At 41.0% G+C, this 27,834-nt stretch overlaps 1 protein-coding gene across 1 annotated transcript in view; it reads right to left on the bottom strand.

The window, feature by feature from the left end:
* LOC130111603 (AN1-type zinc finger protein 3-like) overlaps nt 1–27,834 on the bottom strand; it is a 72,575-nt gene that overhangs the window by 15,024 nt on the left and 29,717 nt on the right. Inside the window, exons 2-4 of the mRNA XM_056278835.1 lie at nt 18,650–18,690; nt 15,378–15,566; nt 4,135–4,200 (exon numbers count right to left, since the gene is read on the bottom strand). Of these exons, the coding sequence (XP_056134810.1) occupies nt 4,135–4,200; nt 15,378–15,566; nt 18,650–18,690 (296 nt within the window). The remainder of the gene's footprint in view (nt 1–4,134; nt 4,201–15,377; nt 15,567–18,649; nt 18,691–27,834) is intronic.

The following is a 27,834-nucleotide window of genomic DNA, read 5'->3' as shown; positions in this document are numbered from 1 at the left end:
ATTTCCAAAGATGTGGAATATCCAATACTACACTCCATAACAGCGCCTCTATGCATGCTCAATAATACAGGTAAGAAAATCAAAGAAAGTTGAATCAGTTCATCTGGATACAGTTTTTATTGACAGATACATTTCATCACTCAACTAAGTGATGCCTTCAGTCTAAACTGACTGCAGGTATCCCCAACCCTTATAAACTATACAGTTGCATAACAACCGAAACCAACGATCAGTTTCATATGCAAATAGGCGGGATCATTAACTAGAGTTACAATGGCCATGTGTACTATTGACAGAGGATTTGGGAATGTTTGCAATCACAGCATTGTAAGATAGCGACAGATGTACTCATACACTGTGTTTTCCTACCAAGGAACACCACCTAGCCATTGGTTCAGATTTGTGGACGACACCTGGGTTAAAATTAAATCTCAGGATGTACCACATTTCACCGACCACATTAACTCTGTGGACAACCACATCAAGTTCACCAGGGAGGATGTGAAAAATGACAGGTTAGCCTTCTTAGACTGTGAAATTGCACGTGGTGATGGGGGCCATTTGATTGTTGATGTTTACCATAAACCAACACATACTGATCCGTACTTAAGGTTTGACTCTCATCATCCACTGGAGTACAAACTAGGAGTCATCAGGATGCTGTACCACCAAGCTGACAACGTCCCCACCGACACATAGGCTGAGGAAGGGGAGAAATCCCACATTAAAAAGGCCCTGGTTAAGTGTGGTTATCCTAAGTGGGCATTTGTCAAAGCCATGGAGATGCCCAAACAGTGTACCAGATGATTGAGGAGAAGAACAACAGCTGCCTAAGTGTAAACGAGTGGTGATTCTGTATGTGGAAGGAGTGTCACAACAGTTGAGACACGTATTTTCCAAACACTGTGTCTCAGCTGCTTTCAAACACACTGTGCCAGAAGTTGGTCCACCCCAAGGATCGGGTCCCCCAGCACAAACAGAGCAATATAGTGTACGCTGTTAAGTGCCAGGAGGATTGCTGTGACTTGTACATTGGAGAAACAAAACAGATGCTGGCCAAGATGATGGCACAACACAGGAGAGCTAACACATCAGGCCAAGACTCTGCAGTCTACACCCATCTACAGGCCAGTGGCCACTCTTTTAAGGATGAGGATGTGCACATTCTTGATAGGGAGGAATGCTGGTTTGAATGAGGAGGCAAAGACGCCATCTATTGCTCCTTTTCCACTACTTGGTACCGGCTCAACTCGACTCGACTTTTTCATTTTCCATTACTGGAAAGTACCGGCATTATGGTAGCCGTTACCACTTTTCTGGTACCACCTTTGTCGAGGTTCCAAAAAAACTGGAGCAGCTACCAAAATCAATGCAGACCAGCTACTGTTACGGTAATGGAAAACGACACTGCGAGTCGTGAGCCAGAACCATGTAGTGGAAAAGGGACATATGTGAAGAGGGAACAATCATCCCTGAACCGGGGGGGGGGGGGGGGCTAAGAGTACATCTGTCACCATCTTACAATGCTGTGATTGTGTGATTGCAAACATTCCAAACTCCTCTGTGACTAGTACACATGGCCACTGATACTCTAGTTAATGGTCACGCCTGTTTGCATATGAAACTGATCGTTTTCGGTCATTATGCAAATGTATGGTTTATAAGGGTCGGAATACCTGTAGTCAGTTTAGATTGAAGAGGTCAATTAGATGATGAAACATTTCTGTTAATAAACGCTGTGTCCAGATGAACTGATTTGCCTTCCTTTGAACTCCACAAAAGCTTCCACTGAATACAATATGACAGTTTCTTCTTAAGGTCTGTAACAGACAATACCTGTATAGGCCTACTGGGCCAGAAATATTGTTCTTTTACATTGAATAAAATGTGAATTGGGGGGATAATGCTTTGACTTCTAGACTTCCTCCTGTATTGGATTCCATTCAATCCAGCACCTCAGACAGGATAAACTTGTATCTTCTATCATTGGTTGACTGGAATTTCAACTCAGCTTTTCTCGTCCATCCTGGAAACATTTTCCCTGGCCCAGCTAAACACAGATCAGTGCTCAATAAATCTCTGAGAACTAGGCCAAGCTGAACAGTAAGATCCTCTCAGCTTGCCCCATTGATCCCAAAGTTTTGTGTGTGTGTGTGTGTGTGTGTGGGGGGGGGGGTGCTTGAGAGAGAGAGAGAGAGAGAGAGAGAGAGAGAGAGAGAGAGAGAGAGAGAGAGAGAGAGAGAGAGAGAGAGAGAGAGAGAGAGAGTGAGTGAAAGAAGGTGCGTGAGGAAATCAAAAACCGCTTCCTCACTATTATCCTCTATTATTCTCGTAAATCTCATTGGCCAATGTACATCAGCAAAACATCATGGAAATTTCTTTCAACTCAACTTTTTTTATTATTTAACAAGATTCACAAGACCACTGAAGCCCACAATACTGTTTTTGTCATACAGACAGTAGCTTGGAATTGCTTTGAAAATGGTGGGTTGTAGAAAAGAACTCTGCTCAACTTAAAGGAGGAATTTCAAGTTTTGAATCCATATCCTGAAAGACACATTTAGAGTAAATGTAGACAGGAGAAATAATAGAGTCAATGGGGAACCCTCTTGGCCTTCAAGGTGTTCAGTCAAGGCCTAAGAAAAGATACTGAAAGAATATTTGTACTCCTAATAAATATATATATTTTTTAATTTTTATTCGCTGATATAATAGTAATAATTTCTAGATCATCGTTATAAACTTGGAATAATATGTGGGTGAGTCAGTGACTCCCCCCTGCCAGCACCTTCAGTAGCTGTAACAAATGCCTGTATATTCCTGCATTCATGTGGTGTCGGAATAATCAGAAAAATTAGTTCCTGACTGGGAAAATTCACATGAACGCCCCCTCAAGTCGGAAAAAACAACTCGGAAAGTCGGCGAAAATTTTGGTACACGACTTGCTGACTTGTGATGTTATATACGCAAAAACATGGTGGACAAAAGTAAATGTTTGATTGATGGTAAGAAACCTTTTATGATATTAATTCACATATTGCCTATCAATTTTTTGCTCACATGTAATTTGTAAGGTAAGCCATATGACATTAGGTTGTAACCATTAGTTGCTGTCCAGGTAGAGTGACCTAGATTAGTTAGAAAAGTTATTTATTAGCATTAACCCTGATAACAAGTCAGGTAAAGCAATATTGTAGTGGTTTTAGGGAATATACTGGTGCAGCAACAAGTGTTAGCAATAAAACACAACACATCTTCTTTGTAGGGTCCATGTTGTTTCCACATTATGACTTAAAAGCTCATGAACACACCAAAATCTAAGGAACAACTACCCAACTTGGGAAATGGGACCATTCAAGGAGCACTTGAATGCACTATAAATCAAGTCAATGTGGGCATGAATTTGATTTTGACAGTTGTCTTAGCCAATCATATTTTGGTGAGTTGTGGGCGAGACAATATCCCGACATCTTCCGAGCAGTTGCAAAGTGGATAAGTGACGGGCATCCGGGTAGCATGGTGGTCTATTCTATTGCCTACCAACACAGGGATCAGCAGTTCGAATCCCCTTTCCACTATCTTCAAAAGATCCTGCTTATATTTTATGTATGTATTACTGTATGGTGGTCATATGATCATGGTCGATAAGACAGGGAGTCAAGATATCCACTCGCTGTTCCTTGCTTGAGTCTTGTCCACCATACAGTATTCTTACATTTTGTGTAGCTGTACGTGTGCGACTGCTACATGTATGTGTGTCAGATGCCGACATGCAAAATATCACCTGATAGCAAACAACTATTATTAGTTCATCCATATAACAGTAACATTATTATGATGTCCTTCAGTTACAGCTCTGTGCCATTTCTGTGACTCTTATGTATTAACTGCTAGAACCTGGTTTAGTTATTGCTTAATGGTCTTTACATTTACACCCTCTCCCAGTTACGCACTGTCGCATCCCTGATCTCTTTCCCCACTGGTTTCTCCATGGAGGGCCAATTAACCTGACCACTTTGGATCGAGCCACTGTGGCTCATGCCACAGTATCTTCCATTCAGGCTTCATAAGTGGAGCTGACAGGCAAGCATGCAGGCAGACAGGAAAACTGCTGTGGGTTTTGCTGAAGCATACCTGACTCAAAGGGCCGTTTTGTGGGGGTGGAGACTGTGCTGAGGGCTGTGTCTGTACTGGATGATTCTGAAAGGCAGATGGAGAATGAAAGGAGAGAAAGGGAGAGGGTGGCAAAGAAAGGTAGAGGTAGAAAAAAATGGGGAATATGGAAGAGATGTACAAAGAGAAGGAGAGAGGAGAGAGAAGAAGAGAAGTATTACAAACAGACAGTTGAACATGGAGACACTGCAGACTTCGTTGGGGCTTGGACTGAAAGAGAGGACATAAAAGGCAAAGCTGTTGAAAACAGCTAAATATATTTAGATTAGCGAACAATCCCCTGATGAGGACTTAAAGTAAACCCAAGGAAAAATATACACTGAGTAAGAGATTTGGACATAAATTAGTTATTCATTCTGATGACTGAAAATAAAGGGCTCATCCAACTACAATATCTGTATCCAAAATTCAGTTTTCAGGAAGAATTTATGATTTCATGGGTGCCGCCATTGCAACATTTTTGGGTCCCTTGCATAAATGCCATGTACCTGCTCAGTACATGGCATGTAAGACTTAAAGCAATGGAGTTGCAGGCCATTACATCAACCGTTTTTTACACTGGTTCCCTGTACTAAAGGACACTGTTAGTCCAATTCACACTTGTTGTCTTCAAAGTCACTTGCCAACATCTTGTCTGCAGATGTTGACTTCAGCTGTGTTTTTCCCCTTCTGTACTGAATGGTGACACTGGTGGAGTTTCTTAACACTGAGCTGCCATGACTGCACACAGCAGACAAGATGGCAGCTGTGTGCTCGATTTTCTAAAAAAAAAAAGGTAAAATATGCCAAAAACCTTTCTTATGGGCACTCAATATTACTAGCTACAAACCCATGCATTCATTTTCTATACCTTTAAATAAAACAGAACAATAGGGAACATCTTTCACTAATGTGCCATGTTCCGGGACCATTCTCTGCTTAAAAGCAACAGTTCCTATCTGAAGTGATGTGAAAATTTCTGAACTGTAGACACCCGACTGCACACAAATTACTACACACAGTTTAACTTTTTTTTTCCATATAATGTGCATACATTCCATTAGCATTTCTAAACAGCATCCAATCATATTCAAATGACTTCAACCAAAAAAAGCATCCAATAGAAAAAATGTAAACCATTGGTTTTTGACACTTTACAGCAGCGGTTGATACCATTAAATTGATAGTGACCAAAAAATGTACATTGTACATTTATATATATATATATATATATATATATATATATATATATATATATATATATATATATATATATATATATAAAACACGGAAACAGGAAAAAAGATTTTAATACATTGCAGTACAGGCCTGTTTCGTGCGTCTCACACTCATCAGCTGCTATGTTGATATTCCGCTCCTCATTTGTCGAGCACTCACAACACCATTGACGGTTTCGGAAAAAATGCTATAAATATATATATACATAACTTTGTTAAAAGAAACACTCAACGGTAGGGAACATCCTCAACAAATAAGGAGCAAAATAATCCGGTGAACACAGGCTTGTACTGTCTCATATAGAATCTATAGAATTTACTTGGCTCACTGGATTATATATATGTGTGTGTGTGTGTGTGTGTGTGTGTGTGTGTGTGTGTGTATCTCCATCCATCCATTATCTAAACCACTTATCATGCTCTCAGGGTCGTGGGGATGCTAGAGTCTATTCCAGCAGTCATTGGGCAGCAGGCAGAGAGACACCCTGGACAGGCCACCAGGCCATCACAGGGCACGCATGCATGCACGCATGCACGCACGCACGCACGCACGCACGCACGCACGCACGCACGCACGCACACACACACACACATTCATACAGTTAGGTCCATAAGTATTTGGACAGTTACACAATATTTGTAATTTTGCCCCTGTACACCACCACAGTGGATTTGACATGAAGTATTTGAGATATGACTGAAGAGTAGACTTTCAGCTTTAATTTAAGGAATTACAGCCATGGATATACAGGGTCACCCCATTTTCAGAGGCTCAAAAGTAATTGGAAAAACAAACATAACTATGATTATAACAATTATATTTAATGTTTGGAGGAAACTCCTTTGCAGTCATGACTGTCTGAAGTCTGGAACCCATCGACATCTTCAAATTCTGAGTTTCCTCCTTTGAAATGCTCTGCCAAGACTTAACGGCAGCTGCCTTCAGTTGCTGGTTGTTTGTGGGTCTTTTGGCCATTAGTTTGATCTTCAGCTAGTGAAAAGCATGCTCAATTGGGTTGAGGTCCGGTGACTGACTTGGTCACTGATAAATATTCCACTTCGCCTTGAGAGACTCTTGGGTTGCTTTCTCAGCTTGTTTTGTGTCATTATCCATCTGCAGTGTGAAGCGCCGTCCTCTCAGTTTTGTGACATTTGGCTATATTTTGGCAAGATGGTATATCCTTACAAACATCACAATCCATCCTGCTACTTCTGTCAGTAGTCACATCATCAATAAACACCAATAACCAAGTTCCATTAGCAACCATACATTGGCAACCATACATACCATGTATGGCAACCACACATGCCCATTTCATAACACTACCTCCACCATGTTTGACAGATGATATGGTATGCTGAGAATCATGAGCTGTTCCTTTTGTTCGCCACACTTTTCCTCTTCCCATCCTTCTGGCACAAGTTAATCATTGCTTCATCTGTCCAAAGAACCTTGTTCCAGAACTGGGTAGGTTTTTAGATGTTTTTAAACACAGTCTAATCTGGCCTTCCTGTTCTTAAGTGACACCAGTGGTTTTCACCTTGTCGTAAACCATCTGTATTTATTTTCATGCAGGCGTCTCTTGATTGTAGACTTGGACAATGATACCCCTACCTGTTTTTGACTTCACTAGATGATGTGAATGTGTTTGTCTTCACTAGGGAAAGAATTCTGCGATCATCCACTGTAGATGTGTTCTGTGGTCTTCCAAGCCTTTTGGTGTTGCTGAGCTTGCCAGTGCATTCGTTCTTTTTAAGAATGTACCAAAATGTTGATTTGGCCACTCCTGAAGTGTTTACTATCCATCTGATAGATTTCCTTTGCTTTTTCAGCCTAATGATGGCCTCCATCACTTGTATTGACACCTCTATGGACTTCATGTTGAGAGTTCCGATGGACAGCAACAAAATGCAAATGTAAATACTTAGAATGAACTCCAGACCTTTTATCTGCTTAATGTGTCATGGAATAATGGTGGAAAAGGTCTTACTTGCCCATGAAACCACTTGTTAGTCAAGCGTCCAATTACAAACTTTTTATCCTTTGAAAATGGGGTGACCATATATAAAATTGGCTGTAATTCCTGAACAGTTAATGCAATATTTTTGTCCAGCCCCTTAAATTAAAGCTGAAAGTCCACACTTCAATCACATATTGGTTACTTAATTTCAAATCCACTGTGGTGGTGTACTGGGGCAAAATTACAAATATTGTGTCACTGTCCAAATATTTATGGACCTAACTATACCTAGGGACAATTTAGTATGGCCGATTCACCTGACTTACATGTCTTTGGACTGTGGGAGGAAACCCACGCAGACACAGGGAGAACATGCAAACTCCACATAGAGAACGACCCAGGATGACCCACCGAGGTTGGACTACCTCAGGGCTCAAACCCAGGACCTTCTTTCTGTGAGGCGACTGCGCTAACCACCGTGCCCCACGCCCCACACCCACACACATATATATGTGTGTGTTTATATATATATATACTTAGCACAAAAAGTAAGGACATTTGTGTTTGGTAGGTTATTTCTTTGTTGTAACAATGCTTCTTGGCAATAAATCGTATATCATGCACCTGCTTGTCAGCACCTGGGGTATCAGAAGCTCAAAACAAGAGTCAATAGCAACAGCAAAATAAGCTGTTTGGCATTGGCAGAGAAGATTTGGCAAATTTTTCATGGGCGCAACCCACATACTCAGCTCTGCTGCTCATCCCACAAATGCATGTTCCTTACAAACGTGGCGCCATTAAAAGAGAAATAAACAGGCTTTCTAACGGTATAAGATTTATTGCCAAGAAGCATTACTACAACAAAGAAATAATCTACCGAACACAAATTTCCTTACTTTTTGTGCTTAGTATATATATATTTATAGCCATCAATCCATTATCCAAACCACTTAACCTGCTCTCAGGGTTGCGGGGATGCTGGAGCCTATCCCAGCAGTCTCTCATATATATATATATATATATATATATACACACACACACACACACACACACACACACACGCACACACATATATATATATCAGTTAATCTATATATTAACAAATAGCTATATAGTCTTATGTGAGGAATATATGGAGCAGTTGAAAATAAATCCTAAAAATAAATACTGTACAGCCACTCCATATATTTTCTGGGATGAAGTTTTAGTAGGCTGAACCATCACACACTTTTTACTCAGCATATACTTAACAGTCCATAATACACTATCAGCAAAAGTTACCCCTTGATCTTAATGTATTTTGCCACAATGCCTCCCTCTAAAATGCATGGTTAGGAGTGGGTGGAATGGGTAAATTTATTTCACGGGTTAAACTTCTACCCAGCCATTTGATGGCCAGTGCATTGTCCCATAGTCCATTTAATACCACATTCATTCACTGTGCCTCCATGCCTCCAGCCCATATGCGGCTCCAGCCTTTTATTAGCAAATAACCTTGTCTCTGTACAGTGATGAAGGATGCCCTGGCAAACCGCAAGTGTCTTCCTCTCCTTCTCTTTAGAATACATAACCTTTCCTATGATTCTCTATCTGTGCCACCAGGACAAATATAGCAAGGGCCACTGCAGCTATTTTCACTGCTTCAGTTTTAATAAAAAGAGTAGCTATTTTCTATGATATCAAGCTCTCAATTCAGCCCACTACAGTAAGGCCATGGGATTTACTTATTATCCACGTCTATGAATTTCCCCCACAAAACAATATTCTGTGACACTTGTTGCATTATGCTCTTTGCATATTTTGTTTATAATTAATCTTATTAGATTTACAACCGCTGTAAATAAACGGTGACTCAAATAAAAAAACAGCAAACAAACATTTAATTTGGCCCCATCTTTGACACTCAGTAACTCCACTACAGTGGGTATAAAAAGTCTACAGACCCCTGTTAAAATGGCAGGTTTTTGTGATGTAAAAAAGTGAAACTAAGATAATGTCAGAACTTTTTCCACCTTTAATGTCAAATTACAACCTATAAAAATGAAGTGGAAAAACAATCAGAAACATTTTAGGGAAGAAAAATACAAAACTTATAATAACCTGGTTGCAAAAGTATGCACACCCTTTAATATTTGGGGATGTGGCTGTGTTCAGAATTAACCAATCACATTCCAATTCAAATAGTAGTCAATATACAATTGCCATCAATTAAAGTGACCATGATTAACCCCAAATAAAGTTCAGCTGTTCCTATAGGATTTTCCTGACATCTTCTTGGATGCATCCAATTTCAAAAGCCATGGCCCACAAAGAGCTTACAAAGCATGAACAAGGTCTCACTTTTGAAAGGTATTGATCAGGAGAGGGTACAAAAGAATTCCGAAGGCATTAGATATACCATGGAACACAGTAAAGACAATCATCAACAGATGGAGAAAATATGGCACAACAGGGATATTACCAAGAACAGGACGTCCCTCCAAAATTGATGAGAAGGCAAGGAGAAAACTGGTCAGGGAGGCTGCCAAGAGGCCTTCGGCAACATTAAAGGAACTGCAGGAATTTCTGGCAAGTACTGGTTGCTCCCTACCCGTGACAACAATCTCTCATATTCTTCACATGTTTGGGCTATGGGTAGGGTGGCAAAACAAGCCTTTTCACATGAGGAAAAAAAAAGAAAGACAGAAACCTTTTCACATGAGAAAAAAAAAATCCAAGCCTGGCTAAATTTTACAAAAAGATGCATCCAGCCTCCCAAAACCATGTAGAAAAATGTGTTGTGGTCTGATGAGACCAAGGTTGAACACTTGGCTATAATTCCCAAAGTTATGTTTGGCACAAAAACAACACAGCACATCACCAAAAGAACACCATACCCATAGTTAAGCATGGTGATGGCAGCATCATGCTTTGGGGCTGCTTTTCTTCAGACGGAACTGGGGCTTCAGTCAAGATGGAGGGAATTATGAATAGCTCCAAATACCATATTGATTTGGACGCAAAACCTTCAGGCGTGTGCTAGAAAGCTAGGGATGAAGAGAAATTTCACCTCTCAGCATGACAACAACCCAAAGCATACATCCAAATCAACAAAGGAATGGCTTCATCAAGAAGATCAACATTTTGGAATGGCCCAGCCAGAGCCCAGACCTGAATCCAATTGAAAATCTGAGGGGTGACCTGAAGAAGGCAGTGCACAGGAGATGCCCTCGCAATATGATGGATCTAGAACATTTTTTTAAAGAGTGGGAAAATATTGCCAAGTCAAGATGTGCCAAGCTGATACTCTTACCCAAAAAGACTGAATGCTGTAATTAACTCAAAAGGTGCTTCAAAACGGTTTGTTTGTTTTCACTTGCATGTTATAGGTTGCAATTTCACATTAAGGGTGGAAAATGTTCTGACATTATTTATCTTGTTCTATTTTTTTTACATCGCAAAAACCTGCCATTTTAACAGGGGTGTGTAGACTGTTTATATCCAATGTATGGCAGGGTTTTCACTGTGGTTAGGCTGCCTTCCCAAGTTTTAACTTTTCTTACCATCTGAAAGAATTGAAAGACAGTGGAAAATTAAATAATTAAATAATTATCCAAGTCTAAACCTTTTTGAATAAGGCACAGTGACTTACAGTGCATCCAGAAAGTATTCACACCCCTTCACTTTCCCCACATTTTGTTATGTTATGGCGTTATTCCAAAATGGATTAAATTCCTTTTTTTTCTCATCAATCTACACACAATACCCCACAATGACAAAGCAAAAAAGGTTTTGTAGAAATTTTTGCAAATTTATTAAAAATAAAAAACTGAAATATTGTATGTACATAAGTATTCACACCCTTTACTCAGTACTTGGTTGAGGCACCCTTGGCAGTTATTACAGCCTCAAGTCTTCTTGGGTATGAAGCTACAAGCTTGGCACACCTACATTTGGGGTATTTCTCCCATTCTTCTCTGCAGATCCTCTCGAGCTCTGTAAGGTTAGATGGGGAGCGTCGCTGCACAGCTATTATCAGGTTTTTCCAGAGATGTTCAATGGGGTTCAAGTCTGGGCTCTGGCTGGGCCACTCAAAGACATTCACAGACTTGTCTCGAAGCCACTCTTTCATTGTCTTGGCTGTGTGCTTAGGGTCGTTGTCATGTTGAAAGGTAAACCTTCGCCCCAGTCTGAGGTCCTGAGCACTCTGGAGCAGGTTTTCATCAAGGATCTCTCTGTACTTTGCTCCATTCAAACTCCAAACGGGCTGTCATTTGCCTTTTACTGAGCAGAGGCTTCCGTCTGGCCACTCTACCATAAATGCCTGATTGGTGGAGTGCTGCAGAGTTGGTTGTCCTTCTGGAAGGTTCTCCCATCTCCACAGAGGAATGCTGGAGCTCTGTCAGAGTGACCATCGGGTTCTTGGTCACCTCCCTGACCAAGGCCCTTCTCCCCCGATTGCTCAGTTTGGCTGGGCGGCCAGCTCTAGGAAGAGTCCTGGTGGATCCAAACTTCTTCCATTTACGAATGATGGAGACCACTGTGCTCTTCGGGTCATCAAAGCTGTAGAAATTTGTTTGTACCCTTCCCCAGATCTGTGCCTCGATACAATCCTGTCTCGGAGGTCCACAGACAATTCCTTTGACTTCATGGCTTGGTTTCTGCTCTGACATGCACTGTCAGCAGTGGCACCTTATATAGACAGGTGTGTGCCTTTCCAAATCACGTCTGATCAATTGAATTTACTACAGGTGGACTCCAATCAAGATGTAGAGACATCTCAAGGATGATCAGTGGAAACAGGATTAACCTGAGCTCAATTTTGAGTGTCATAGCAAAGGGTGTGAATACTTACGTACATGCAATATTTCAGTTTTTTGTTTTTAATAAAATTGGAAAAATTTCTACAAAACCTTTTTCACTTTGTCATTATGGGGTATTGTGTGTAGATTGATGAGGGGAAAAAAAGTAATTTAATCCATTTTGGAATAAGGATGTAACATAACAAAATGTGGGGAAAGTGAAGGGGTGTGAATACTTTCCGGATGCACTGTATATGTTGTGTTAATATTGCCATTGCTCTGGAAAATCACTGTAGGCTTTAAGTTTTCAATCAACCTTGTCCACATGAAACACACTGAAAACTTTTAAAATCAAAGAAAATCTCCAAAATGTGACTATTAACATCACAGCATCAGAAACTCAAACAGTAACATGCAGGAAAACAGTCATTAGTACAATTGAGAAGACTGCACCTTACCTCACAGAAAATAAAAGCTAAGGAAAAACAATGTGCCAGGACAATGACTCTTCTGGACTATCTCAACTGAATGATTTTGACAAGTGCTGTGTTACAGGCTGGAGCATATAAAACTATTCAAAAGAGGGAAGAATTGAGGCTCCTTGAAGGAAGAGTACACAACTGTTGTTTCTCATAATACAGATCCAAAGTTAGAACTGACAGTAAGTTTAATTTTAAGAAAGCCTTCCTGAGAACAAATTATTTATTTTACTGATCTAAGGTCTCAAACCTAGATTGAATTTCTTTATCCATCCATCCATCCATTATCCAAGCCGTTTATCCCAATTGGGGTCGCAGGGATGCTGGAGCCTATCCCAGCAGTAATTGGGCAGCAGGCGGGGAGACAGGCTGCCAGTCCATCACAGTGCCCCCCCCACACACACACACATTCACACCTAGGGACTATTTATTTATTTATTTATTTATTTTTAGTATGGCCGATTCACCTGACCTACATGTCTTTGGACTGTGGTAGGAAACCCACGCAGACACGGAGAGAACATCCAAACTCCACAAAGAGGATGACCTGGGATGACCCCCAAGGTGGGGCAATCCTGGGTTTCAAACCCAGGACCTTCTTGCTGTGAGGCAAATGTGCTAACCACTGCACCACCATGCCGCCCTAAACAGATTTTAGTGTGGTTCAATTTTATGTGATTTTTTTATTTTAAGACCAACAAACATGGAAATACACTGCAAAGTTCTAAATGTTTGTTTACGAAAAGTAGTTACATAAACTGAGATTAGTTTAACCTTGTTAACTTGTTGAATTTCTTTAGCCCACACAAAATGTAAGTCCTTTATCGATGTCATAAAAAGTTTTTACCCTTACTTCTCTATCACTGACCTTGGCAAACATGTTCTCATATGATTATGACTCAGTAGGTCTATCCACTCTTTAAATTGCAGACTTGAGTGTTTTCCAATTATCTAGCATCTCTTTGGCTTCTACAACAAAGTCCACCATTGCTTCAGTTAATTCCAAATAACTCCGCTCTAGGGATAAAAATTACATGTCCGTAAAATTAGTCATACTATTTCAGTACAAATAAGTGATTTCTTTTTTTTAATTATTTCTGTTTTTTCCCTTTTTCTCCCAATTTAGTGGCCAATCGATCCCTATTTTAGTTCAAACACCCACCCTCGTACTGCATGCATTCACCAACTGCACCTCTCCGGCCGGCAGTCTCAAAGGAGATGCCTCGCCACTTTTGTGACAAGGTCAATCCAGGCCAAACCACTGCTTTTTCCGACACACACACACAGAGACGCATTCATGTGATGAACACAAGCCAACTCTGTCCCCCTCCCGAAGACAGCATTGCCAGTTATTGCTGCTTCATCGAGCCCGGCCATAGTCGGATCTGATGACACCGAGTCGCGAACCCCGGTCCCCTGTGGGCAACTGCATCGACACAAAGCTGATGCTTACACCGCTACACCACTGCGGACAAATAAGTGATTTGTACAACATTTAGTTCACATGTTTTCATACAATAAATCCACTCAACCTTGTTTACATGTACTTTGTTGCAACTGACACATTGTTACATAAACCCAAAACAGTATACCCCATTAGACTGCAATTGAATACACCTTTTCCCTGAATAAACCTTTTCCCAACTTAAATTTCTGGGTTGTGTACAAGTGAAGCACACAACATTTACAGTGTGACATGTTAAACATTTTTCATCCATCCATTATCCAAACCCCTTATCCTAAGTAGGGCCGCAGGATGCTGGAGCCTATCCCAGCAGTCATTGGGTGGCAGGTGGGGAAACATCCTGAACAGGCCACCAGTCCATCACAGGGCCGACACATTCACACCTAGGGACAATTTAGTATGGCCGATTCACCTGACCTACATGTCTTTGGACTGTGGGAGGAAACCGGAGAACCCGGCAGAAACCCACAAGAAAATAAACAAGAAGGTCCTGGGTTCGAAATCCGGGGTTGTCCAACCTTGGGGGTCATCCCAGGTCATTAAATGTTCAATAATTTAAATAAATAATTAATTTAAATAAAATAACATTAAATGTTAATGTTAAACATTTTGTGAGTTTTTTTTTCAAAATGCTCTGGAGTGGGAAACAATATTATTCACTTGATTACTTTGATCACCGGGGTGTTATAAAAGAATATCTTTGAGTTGGTATTAAAAAAAATCAAGGTGCTGCTCTTTATTGACCAAATCAAGTCCACCACCACCTCCACGCAAATGTTCTGTATATGTGGCTGTTTCAAAAGCTAGGTTTCATAGCATCACGTCTGGTAGCCCAAGAGCTCCTGTCTTTAGAACAGATGGCATTTATTTTCGATTTGGGTCTAATCTATTCGCAAAGTTAATCATTCATAATTTTGTTACAGTGCTTAGAAATCTGAGCAAGACAGAGGCAGCATCACAGAGAAGTATTTCAAGTGGGGGCCCACAATCATCTACACACATTTATTCAGATTAGTTTTTAATTTCTACAACTAAAGCTTGACGTTTATCACCATTATCATCCTTATAATTCTCTTCTACAATGTTTGATAAATTGCTTTTGTTTTCCTAATCTATTAATCATGCCTTTCAAATATGTAATGACAATTGCATTTATCCTTGAAGTGTATTGTCTTTGCTGTATTACACAGGGAGTTGTGTACCTATGTGTTTTAAGCACTGAAAACAAAAACCTCAAGTAAAAATCCAACTCCATTATTAACCGTCTTCATTAACGAGCATTCTAGCAGTGACCATCTTACCCTCCTGTGCAGGTAGAGATGTAGCACCTGTCTCTGCTGGTGAAGGCTCGTCTGAGGTTGTGGGCGTCAACATCAGGGACTGGGTGACGCTGCTTTTTGTCTCGTTACAAAAAACATCTGCTTGGCTGCTGCTGGAGCTTGGGGCAGGCTTTGGAGTGCAATCCTCATCTGGCTGTTTCTTCTGAATGTCTAGGAGGAAATTGAAAGATAAAAATGTCAGAGGATTTGACAACATGCATGCCAGGGTCTCTCTTTCCATTCAATTAGGGGGGAAGGGGCTCCACCTACAGTCAGTACCCCAACTGAAATAAGTAAATGAACAGAAAATAAACACTAAATTCTTATCGATATTGTTCTGTATCCTTGCTGAGGAAAGAAAAGCAAAAGATAATTTTCTCAGAAACCGGACATGTAAGGTGTCTGGGTGGTGTAGCGGTCTATTCCGTTGCCTACTAACACGGGGCTCGCTGGTTCGAATCCCCATGTTACCTCCAGCTTGGTCGGGCATCCCTACAGACACAATTGGCCATGTCTGCGTGTGGGAAGCCGGATGTGGGTATGTGTCCTGGTCACTGTACTAGCATCTCCTCTGGTCGGGGCACCTGTTCAGGGGGGAGGGGTAACTTGGGGGAATAGCGTGATCCCCCCATGCGCTACATCCCCCTGGCGAAGCTCCTCACTGTCAGGTGAAAAGAAGTGGCTGGCAACTCCACATGTATCAGAGGAGGCATGTGGTAGTCTGTAGCCCTCCCCGGATCAGCAGAGGGGTGGAGCAGCAACCGGGATGGCTTGGCGTATTTCCAGCTTTAAATTCCTTGGAGTCCACATCAGCGAGGACCTTTCGTGGACATTAAACACCCAGGCCCTTGTGAAAAATGCCCAACAACGCCTGCATTGTTGGGCTGAGGAGCGCCCGTCTACGCCCCAAAATTCTCACCAACTTCTACCACTGCACCATAGAGAGCATCCTGACCATCTGCATCTCAGTGTGGTATGGCAACTGCACCTCAGTAGACCAGAAAGCTCTGCAGCGGATCGTCAAGGCGGCGCAGCATATCACCGGTACCCAGCTCCCAGCCATAAAAGACATTTATCACAAATGCTGCCTTCGAAGGGGTCTGAGCATCAGCAGAGATCCCACCCACCCCAACCATGGACTGTTCTCCCCCCTGCGCTCTGGGAAGCGCTACAGGAGCCTCAGAGCCCGCACTACCAGGCTCAAAAACAGCTTCTTTCCACAAGCTGTTGCCCACCTGAACCTGGCTACCCACTGAATGTCTGTAGATATTTTTAAATATTTTGTACTCCAGCTCTCTTTTAACTTTTAGCTTAGGGTCTTCATGTGTGTATATCTTATACTGTGTTTGCTGTGTTTGTCTGTGTCTGTCTTGCACTATTTGGTGAAGCCACAGCCCTCATTTCATTTTTAACACGTGCCTGCACATTGTTTTTAATGACAATAAAATTGAATTGAATTGAATTGAATTGAATTGAATTGAATTGAATTGAATTGGAAGAGTGGGGTAATTGGCCAAGTACAACTGGGGAGAAAAAGGGGGGAAAAGAAACCCGAAGTGTATGTGTATGTTTTCATTTAGATGACATGGTGGTGGTTCAAACAATGGATGACAGTTGAGTGTTTCCATAAGGATTGTGACGTGTCATGTTTCAACAAAATAGTCAATAAGTCAATAACAATTGATAATTATCCAACATTTATAGTTAACGTGAGCCAACTACATTAGCATTACTGAATGTTTCTCGATGGACAGGTTGTAGTCAGAGCCAGATGCTACAGGTAGATTCAGCAGAATGAGGAACCCCACAAACTAGATTTAATTTATGTTAGACTGCTGGTTGGTCTAAATCTCCCATTAAGTTGCCAGTTCCTTTAGCTGTCTTGCTTCTTGAACAAGTATGCATTTCATGCCATTATAAAGAGGTGTTGATTACATTTTAAAAGTGCAGGGTTTGTCACTTAAAAGTTTTTGTCATTTAAAAGTAACAGTTTCAAGTTTTCAAGTAATGTTAGGTTTGGCATTCTAGTTAAAATCTGGTCGTCTTCTTTCAGCTTATTCCCTGTTTCTCAGGGGTGGGTTTCACAGTGGATTTTACAGTTTCCATCGGTACCCTGTGAGGGCACAGCACCAGTGGCGGCCATTGTCAACCCGGACCTTGATGGATCCAATATGGAGCCTCGACTGATCCGGTATGGTCTTGTCAGTCTGCATACTGACTTGGCAAAATTTTATGTCGGATGCCCTTCCTAACACAACCACTAACCCTATGGACGGGGGCACAGGTAAAGCGCTGGATGCCATCCCAGTATTCATGGACTTGCGCCCATGCCTGTCGCCACATATGTGAGCATGAATGTATATGCAATAAAATGGGCAACAGTTACTTCTCCTGTGAAACTAGGTCTCGGCAACAACCGTGGAAGTCAGAATTCAGTCTGTATATACAGAATAAGAGCATGGTAATCCTCTAATAAGTTCAAAATCAAAACCTTCTCACTGCTATCTCTGGGTTAGTGGGTGTAACAATGCCATCAAGGCTCATATGGATTCTGACTTAATGTAAACTTGAGAAAGATGCATTGATTTTATTTCTACAATGAAATCTAATGCTGTCAAACTCACTTAACATTAGTTAACCTATGGTACAACATACAAAAACATAGGGTAACTTGTGGAAAACTTTAGCAAGGTAGCTTTTGTGACATACTGAATGCTTAGATATGATAGTTTATTAACATTAACTAGAGTTTCCACATTTGCATGCAAGTTAAAAAAAGCTGTTTGCTGCTGTCATCAATAAGAAATGATCGAAGTTGAAGACTAATTATCATTAGTCTGGACAACAATGACCAAAAGAAATTTCAAAGATAGCATGGAAGAACCCATGAATTGGCAATCAAATATGTGCAGTTAAAGAGTAAGCTTACATACAGCTTATTAACAACAGTAAAGGAGTCATAGCAGTGGGCAGATATTAAAAGAAAATTACCTCATATATCTCATAACATGTTTCTACTTTGTCCCCACCCACCAGTACTATGATGCCATTACAGAAAAGCTTTTGCAGCAAAAAGTCTGCTATTGACCCAAACACAAACACATACATAGTATGTAGGTACACATGTGAAAGCCATCTGCAGCCATGTGAACCACAAGGCAAGACAGCAAACCAGACAGGTAATACTGCACATTTGGATAGTTAGCACTCACCCATACACAATTATACAGTAAGACAGAAGAACGAGAACCTACCTGCAAAACATTTTGAACAGAGATTCATGGTTTTGCTTGACCTGAGGAGAGGGCAGAGAAGAGTAGACAAGTTACTCAAATATAATAGGCTAATGCAAGGGTTCTTCAAATATGGAACAGGACCAGAAAAGGGTAATTTGCCATTGCCTTGTGGGTCTCCATGTGGCAGGAATAATAACATGAGCATAGGTCCCAGGCCGAGATCTAATTTCTCACTTGGGATCCTGGCTGAGAAATATCCATGAGGGATTAGGTAGAGTATGAAATTATTCACTGGTAAAAAAAAATCTAACTCCAGGGCTGTCACACAATAAAACTATCAAGTTTGAGACATCTAAATCGGAGGCTCTTCCTTGTTTAAATATGGTATGGGTCTTGCAGCCTCTCCAGCGATAGTAATTGGCTGGTTTCTTTTGATTGAGTTCAGTCCTATTTATTTGCATGCAGCCTGCACTTACTACCAATAGAACTGGTATAAGTACAGCTCATTTACTGTTGCCGTCTTTTGATTACAGATAGGCGCCATTTGATGACAAACACCTGCTGTTGTTTATCATGACAGTCAAAGTAATTGGACACACTGAATTGACTGAAATTCAACCCCTCATTTCAGGTGGGGTCCTTTGCCCTAGCTAGGCTTGGCTAAAAGCCTTGCATCTTTAAAAAAAGAGGCTTAGAATGATTAGGTTGATCATCATATCTTTTGTTTCCAGACACAGCCTAAATTTTGCTCTGAAGCAAATTTATCCAAAACTGCTTACTGACTGGAATCATATATGTTGCCTGCCAACGTAGCCTACTTTAAACCAGTGGCGTCCAACCATGTGCTATCGACAGCTGTGTTTATGAAGGTTTTAACTCCAATCAGTCAGTAAACCAGGTTGTTTCATCAGATCTCAATCCAGAGAGGGGGAGAACAAATTAGGCTAGACAAACACTCAAGAGACGTGAAATCCGAACATATTTTGAAAACACAGAGCTTCACACATAACAAATTACATATCTTCTCACTCCTCTGCAATGCATCTTACACAAGACGATTGAGCAAGACAAGGTATCACACATATAACCATTTAACTGATACTGTCATAAACATCAGATCCTCTAGTCTCACTGTAACTCGAAAGAGAGAGAAAAAAGAAAGAAAGATGTAGGAGTAAATGTTTGCTCATCATTTGTGTGGCTTCATTTTTCACCTTTTCTTCACTATCACCTTCCCTAGCCGTAAACTTGCGGCTAACACCACTTTAAGCATGTGAATAACAGCTGTGAATAGCAATTCTCAGTTACTCTGAAAATCAAGCATCAGAGATTTTCTCCAAGGGAACAAGGACACATAGGGTCTTGCTGCTCTGTCACTTGGCATTTGACTAGCTTCGCAGCAGTTACCAGTACTTTCAGGGGTTTAGCATGCACCTGCATATTAAGTTGAACACACTGTCAAACACAGCAAAGGTTCCGCTGAACCACAGCTAAATGGCAACTAAACCAGAAGTATGGTCAAATCGCCTTCTTCCACCTGACATACAGACTTAGAACACCTTGTAATGTTCCATAAATTAAATTTCCTCAGTAAATGATGAAATAAAAATGTTGGTGCCAGTTGTACAATTTCTGATTTTCCAATTAACAATTTGCTTAGGGAAGCCAGAAAATGTAAGTAACGGAGAAGAAGTGTTAACATTACGTTTTTATACATTTTGCATACCAGCAGGATTTTCTTTCACTGTAGCCAGACAGGTGAGAGGTTATGTGACATCACACTATCTAACGCAAAATCGTCTGCTTATGGGCTGGATGGTCCAGCTGATAAGCAAACACACTACAGTGTATTGTACAGTGTATCTCAAAATGCACCTTTTCAGACTGGCATATTCGTCTGATCCACGCTTCTTTTGAGTTTTGTGCAGATGATGATTTTATATTTATCTGTTGTATTAACATTTTATTGATTTGTTTTGACAGTGCTGCTTTTTAACTGTGTTCTGTAAGGTGTCCCTGAGTGCTCTGAAAGGCGCCCACAAACCTAATGTATTGTTATTATTATTGACTACATATAATTTATCAACTGTTGAGACACAATACTTGATTTGATGAGCTTCAACTACAAACCAGCACTGCTGAGAGCCTGGTCAGCTGAACTACTTTAAGGCTCTGTGAATTCAATTTTTACTGTTGAATAAAGAAATTAATGTATTACAAAAGTATAGGCCGACTCAATTTGCATACTCAAAGTTGGATTTGATTACCTTGCAGAAGCATACTCTGCTTGATTTGAACAACTTTAAAATGTAACTCTTAACTTAAATGTAAGGCAGATGTATTCTTTCTGACAGAATTTATACAACAGTTGCCCAAAATGCATAACATAATTATAGTGCGCACAACTGGCCCCCAAGACATTGAGAACAGATCCCCAATGCCAGTGTTTTAATTAAAAGTCAACAAAGTTGTATTTATTTAAAAATGTTGCATAATTTCAACACTTGCTGTAAATTCAAATTTCCCTTTGGGCAACTGGATACATAGTTCATAGTTTGCGCCCTCTGCATACAGCTAGGGGTGCAGCTGAAGTCAACTGGGGATAAAAACATTATTTTACAGGTACCCTATCATTCTGAATTGCCAGATGGTGTGTGACAATGACCCTCACAATATTGTCACAAGGTAACCAGGCAGCACTCATGATGTGACCTTTGACACCACTCCAGAGGCCAATTCCACATGCGGAGAGCCAGTTTAATAAAAGCAGCAGGAAAATCACTACTGCTACTTGCAAAGGACATTTGGCATATTTAAGTCACTTTGCATATCTTTTAATTGGCCTGCAAACCTCCCTACAGAGAGTGAGTAACATCCCCGTCACCTGTGCAGCTCTCCATAGTTTGACCATTGGCTGGGAAGAGCACCATATCCATACCCCACAAGGAGCTGCACAGCTAGACGCCTTCAACATTGAGTGCTGAACCAGACACTGGTGATGTTGAGGTCAACTCATTCCATCAAGCAACCATTGGCAATAATTTTTATTTTTTATTTACTTATTCATTTCTGTGCACTCAGTGTGTATATAGGCACACCCATTATTTGACCAATGAACAAAACATTTTTTTGAGTCAAACAGACATAGTGTGTGTGTTTGCCAAGGAGCTCTTCATCAAATGTCTCTGGCATCATCTTTGGCTTTAAAACAATTAAGGCAGATTACAAAATATTGCATTTGGTTCACTCTGATTAAATGCAATATCAACTGATCCAGACCCATTAATAATTTTATCAAGTAAAACTACACTGCTCAAAAAAATAAAGGGAACACATAAGCAATGCAATGTAGCTCCAAGTCAATCACACTTTTGAGATATCAACCTGTCCAGTTAGGAAGCAACACTGATTTGTGAATCAATTTCACCTGTTGGTAAATTGTCTAATTTCCACCAGGTGGAAATTAGACAATTTGCAAGACAACCCCTATAAAAGGAATGGATTTGCAGGTGGTGGCCACAGACCGTTTGCCTGTCCTCATCTTTTCTGGCCGATCTTTGGTTAGTTTTTCATTTTGCTAGTGCCCTCACCACTAGAGGTGGCATGAGGCGGTATCTGCAACCTACAGAAGTTGCTCAGGTAGTGCAGCTCATCCAGGATGGCACATCAATACGTGCTGTGGCAAGAAGATTTGATGTGTCTCCCAGCACAGTGTCCAGAGCATGGAGGAGGTACCAGGAGACAGGCCAGTACACCAGGAGACGTGGAGGGGGCCGCAGGAGGACAACAACCCCACAGCAGGACCGCTATCTGGTCGTTTGTGCAAGGAGGAACAGGAGGAGCACTGCCGGAGCCCTACACAACGACCTTCAACAGGCCACTAATGTGCAGGTTTCTGCTCAAACAGTGAGAAACAGAATGCATGAGGATGGTATGAGGGCCCGACGTCCACAATTGGGGCCTGTGCTCATAGCCCAACACCGTGCAGCCCGATTGACCTTTGCCAGAGAACATCTTGGTTGGCAGATTCGCCATTGGCGCCCTGTGCTCTTCACAGATGAGAGCAGGTTCACACTGAACACATGTGACAGACGTGAGAGAGTCTGGAGACGCTGTGGAGAACGTTCTGCTGCCTGCAACATCCTCCAGCATGACCGGTTTGGCGGTGGGTCAGTGATGGTCTGGGGAGGCACATCCTTGGAGGGCCGCACAGACCTCTACGTGCTAGCCAGAGGTACCATGACTGCCATTAGGTACCGGGATGAGATCCTCAGACCCATTGTCAGACCATATGCTGGTGCAGTGGGCCCTGGGTTCCTGCTCATGCATGACAATGCTCGTCCTCATGTGGCCAGAGTGTGTCAGCAGTTCCTGTATGTCGAGGGCATTGATGCTATGGACTGGCCTGCACGTTCCCCAGACCTGAATCCAATCGAGCACCTCTGGGACATCATGTCTCGTACCATCCGCCAACGCGATGTCGCACCACAGACTGTCCAGGAGTTGACCGATGCCCTGATCCAGGTCTGGGAGGAGATCCCTCAGGAGACCATCCGTCGTCTCATCAGGAGCATGCCCAGACGTTGTAGGGAGTGCATACAGGCACGTGGAGGCCACACACACTACTGAGCCTCATTTTGAATCGTCTTGAGGAATTTCCACAGAAGTTGGATCAGTCTATGTTCTCATTTTCCACTTTGATTTTGAGTATGATTCTGAATCCAGACCTTAATGGGCTAGTGATTTTGATTTCCATTGATCATTCTTAGGTTATTTTGCTCTAAACACATTCCTCTGTCTAATAAATAAAGATTTTCAGCTGAAATATTTCATTCATCGAGGTCTATATTGTGTTTTTAGGTGTTCCCTTTATTTTTTTGAGCAGTGTATTTATCCTGCTATGCTTACATCACAGAGCACCAAGACTAACCTGGCATGTTTTTAACCTTTAGATGGGTTTTTTTTACCTACAAATGTCAGCAAATTCACTAAAATGGTATAGAGTTTAGTTACTCTTCAAGTTTGTAACTGAAGATAAGAGTATTGACTGCATACTTTCAATTGAGTACCTAACGTTACATATTATTTACGTAACACCCTGCTTAACACTAACAATGTAAAATCGATGTTTAAACACAAGATGCACCTCAGAAAACATTAGTTTTATCAAAATGTCTGAGCAAGTTAAAGATGATAAAGGTAAAGGATACATCTTATATCTCTGTCGATCATGTTTCCATGAAATTCTACCTCAAATTAAGCCGTATGGGCAATATCAAGCAATAAAATCTGAGGGAGAGACTAAAGGAGACTAGTGGTGGTGGGGGGTATATTTTGCCAATTTTCTTACCATGGAAAATTACAAATAATGCAAAATCTTTAGCATCTCACAACAGCATATATTTTTTGAAGCACTCACATTTTTTTGCTGGAGTCGAACCCCTTTCCCCCAAATCAATGCATTTGGCACTGTATGCACCCACACACATACACACAGAAAATGAGGATTAATATTAATTTTTCCTCCCTAAAATTATTAATCTTTTAGGCCCTATCACTGGAGCCCTTCAAATTTCACAGCACAAACTTTCCACACATAAGTCCCTGGCTGCTCGTCTCCTCTCAAGCCCATGGAGCATGACGGTCATTGCTATCAGTCGCATCCTATTTATTTTGGCTGCTCTGCTGCACACCCTTGTCCCTGTTTCTAAATGCAGGGTCAGTAGCAGACAACCCTGTGGTCTGTCTTGACTTTCTACCAGCTGCCTGGAATATAGGTAAGAAAAGAAGTTAACAAGGGTTGATGGAAGAGATGCTTCATCATTAAAAAACTGAGGGCATGAAGACAGCCATAGGTAAACAACAATAATTTCCTGTTGATGAACTCAAGAATCGAAGTTAATTATGACCATAGGCTAATTAGGAGTTGGAAAGGAATGGAAAAGGAAAGGATGGAAGTGTGATGAGGAAACAAACAAAAATTTTTACAGGCAAGGGCAGGAAGACAGAATGAAAGATGAACAGAAATGTGTAGATTGCTTTATTATACTGACTGAAGTTTGAGTCGATTCCAACCAATCAGTCAGTGCTTGTACTTAACCTGCTACTACTGCTAATGAGGGTGTCTGATTGGCAAAGACTGGCAACTGAGCTCTGTCATGCTGGCAATGCAGTTTGAGTGACAGGTGGGGGAGAGCAGACGACCGGATGAATGACAAGTTTGAACAAAATTATGATGTAATGATGATTTAGACTAAGGAATAAAGAGCAAAAAAACAAACTAATTAAAAAGACAGAAGAATCCTCAAAGTCATCTAATATTTCTCCCAGGTATCAAGTTGTCATTTGTCTGGTAGGAATATACTCACTTTTATTCCCAAATACGATGAAAAGTATTAAAGGTCTGGTCCAGTGAAAAGGTTTGTTTTTTAAATTGTTTAATTACTATAATGGCAATTTGGGGTAAGAAAAATACACTGGTATTAGTAATGTGTATCTTCCACACTGGCCTCATGAGCAAAATGCCTCCTAAATTCTGCCCCATCAAAAGCTGAGGCTTAGGAGTTTTGTTAGAAAGGTCAGCTGGATTTCAATTGGTTGATTTTTGGGATGTAGTTGTGGAGATAAATAGCTGTAAAATCGCTTGCTAGATCCTGCTAAGATGTATTTCATCCTGATATGACGCAATGCGAGCAAGGATTTTTTTTTCCATTTTAAATCGCTTTAAATAATACTAATAATTATGCCCTAACCAGCTGCATGTGACAGCAAACATGACAAGCAAAATTTCTCTTGGTTGAGAACTCACTTGCTTTGACTCTATTTGAGCGAAGTTTTTCTTACTTGCACCAATGGAATTGACAGGGGTGACAAAGTTAATGCCCTCGATGCAAGATGAGTTGTTAACATTTATGTCAATCTGTGACACTATCAGACCCTGCCTGGACACTGATGAGCAAAAGCCAACCAGTGTTGGCTGCAATAGAGCTATAAACAGCATGACAGCTTATTGTACTACCTAGCCAGTTAACAGATACATAGACTCCAACTCTAATAAATTATGCCAACTCACATTCACCAATGTCCCGCAATCCTCGAACTGGAGGGTGATTGACTTCAGGTTTGTATTCTGGGTCTGATTCTGACTTATTCTGAAATGGCTGAATAGCTGCCATATATCAGAAAACACAAGCTAACAGATGTTAACACACAAGTGCATGAAACCATGTTGGTGTGATTTTATTTCACCAGTCACTCACAATTTGAATGGGAGGGTCTTACCACTTTAGACATGCTCACTGCTCAAATTAGTTTTTTGGCATTTCTGTGAAAACTGGGTATATAAAACATGTGCTTAATGAATTCTTACTGAAATTTCACAAAGGTAGATGTGTTGACATGAGCAAATATCCCTGCATCAATGTTTAGTAGGGATTGTCATATTCTAAGCCTCTAAACCACTCTTTTAAAAATCCATTGAAATAGCCTACTTGTGCTCCTGGCTCTCTCTGCCTTGACTTGAAAAGGACACTATACAAAGACAAATATGGGAATTTAAATACATAATACAGTACACTACATGATACATGTGTACGATGCACTAAATAGTACACAATGTTATACAACACACTATGTAACACAGTACCCCTACATATACCAATATCATTGGACTAAACAGAGAAAAGTCCATGAGTGAGTCAATGTTATTTTTTAAAATATCAGGTTCAGTCGATACTGTCTACCCGCAATCCTGTGGATCAGGTTTGAACTGAAGAGGGTTAATAACAAAACAGAGTGACAGCCCATACCAATTTAAATGAAGAACATTACCGTAGCTTCTTTGACATCAATTATTAGGTTGTTTTTTTAAAGGTGTCTAAAAAAATTCTGTTTTTACAGCAAAGGCCTTAAGGGCTATTTAAAGGGGGAGGGAAAGTGACACAGTTGGGTGATGTCCAGTTTGACAGGTGTTTCACTGTACTGAGGAGCGCCACAGTTAGATGTTCGGTGTTTGGATCAAGTCAGTGCCAGGTGGGGGAGATTCCTTGACCTCTCCCACCAAGTCTAGGGTTTCTATGCTGGCAACCACATCACAAATCTGCTTCGTGATAAGAATATCAGTGTTTGCCATTAAAGGTGACATACCCCTTTTCCACAAGTTAACACAATTCTCTGCGGTCTTAATTAAATGTCGGTGACATGCTTTGGTCAAACTACCACATGGATCAAGCACCACAACACTGTTCTCACCCTGTCTAAACAGCCCTGTTCAGAATGGCAGGTTTGAGTGCCTGTTCCTTTAAATGATAATGAGCCACTGCTCACCACACCCCCATCTTCCACAGGGTGTGCCGATGTGATTACCACGTGACCATGGCGACTATTGAGTGTGAACCCTTGGAGAAACAGGGGTGTCAGAGAAAATATAGCAGTGCAACCATCTTTGTTTGAACCGGAATCAGACCCTGAGCAAAAAGAAGCTCCCAAACAAGTTTAAGAATCAAGGATACAACAGGACGTTTCTGAATGGTAAGTTATTAATTTTATGTCACTTCAACATTTTTTTTTGTATGTTTGTACATTGTCTAAGGCCATAGGAAGTTGCTGGCTGTAGTGACTGTGTCGCAGACAACCCACTGCTAGTGACTCGAGTCGGTATATAGTGTATTTATGTACCGGTTATCAAAAGCTAGATTTCTTGCATTTACATAAATGAAAGTAATGTAAACGTCATTAAACTATTCCCATTACACCAGTAAATCTCAAGCTCAAACATTGTTCGTAACAGCCAGCAATGTTTTCTCGACAACAGTACCCGTCAATGGGCCAAGCAGGATTGTCTTCCAGCATCTAATAACTCGTAGTAATGTATGTTAAGTTATTACAGCATTTAAACACTATGTATTTTACATTAACAAAATTATTAAATTGTTGCATTTGGTGACCGATGTCCTTATTAGTAACAAAACATTCAAATAACCTACACCTGCAGTGTTGTCACTTTTTAAATAGCTTTCCTGGCACAGGTGTATTTGTGAGAATTGTGCAACAATGCTTGCAGAGCATTGTTGATGAGCATTGGCGCAGGGTGCAATGCAGGCTGGGTGGCAGGCAAAAGAGGAGACCGGAGCGTACCGACTTCCGGCATCACAGATTAGTCCTCGGGACATGGAATGTCACCTCTCTGGCAGGGAAGGAGCCTG

This window comes from Lampris incognitus, chromosome 4 (assembly GCF_029633865.1).
Source record: "Lampris incognitus isolate fLamInc1 chromosome 4, fLamInc1.hap2, whole genome shotgun sequence".
Classification (NCBI taxonomy): Eukaryota; Metazoa; Chordata; class Actinopteri; order Lampriformes; family Lampridae; genus Lampris; species Lampris incognitus.
This window is presented reverse-complemented; position numbering and strand designations above follow the sequence as displayed.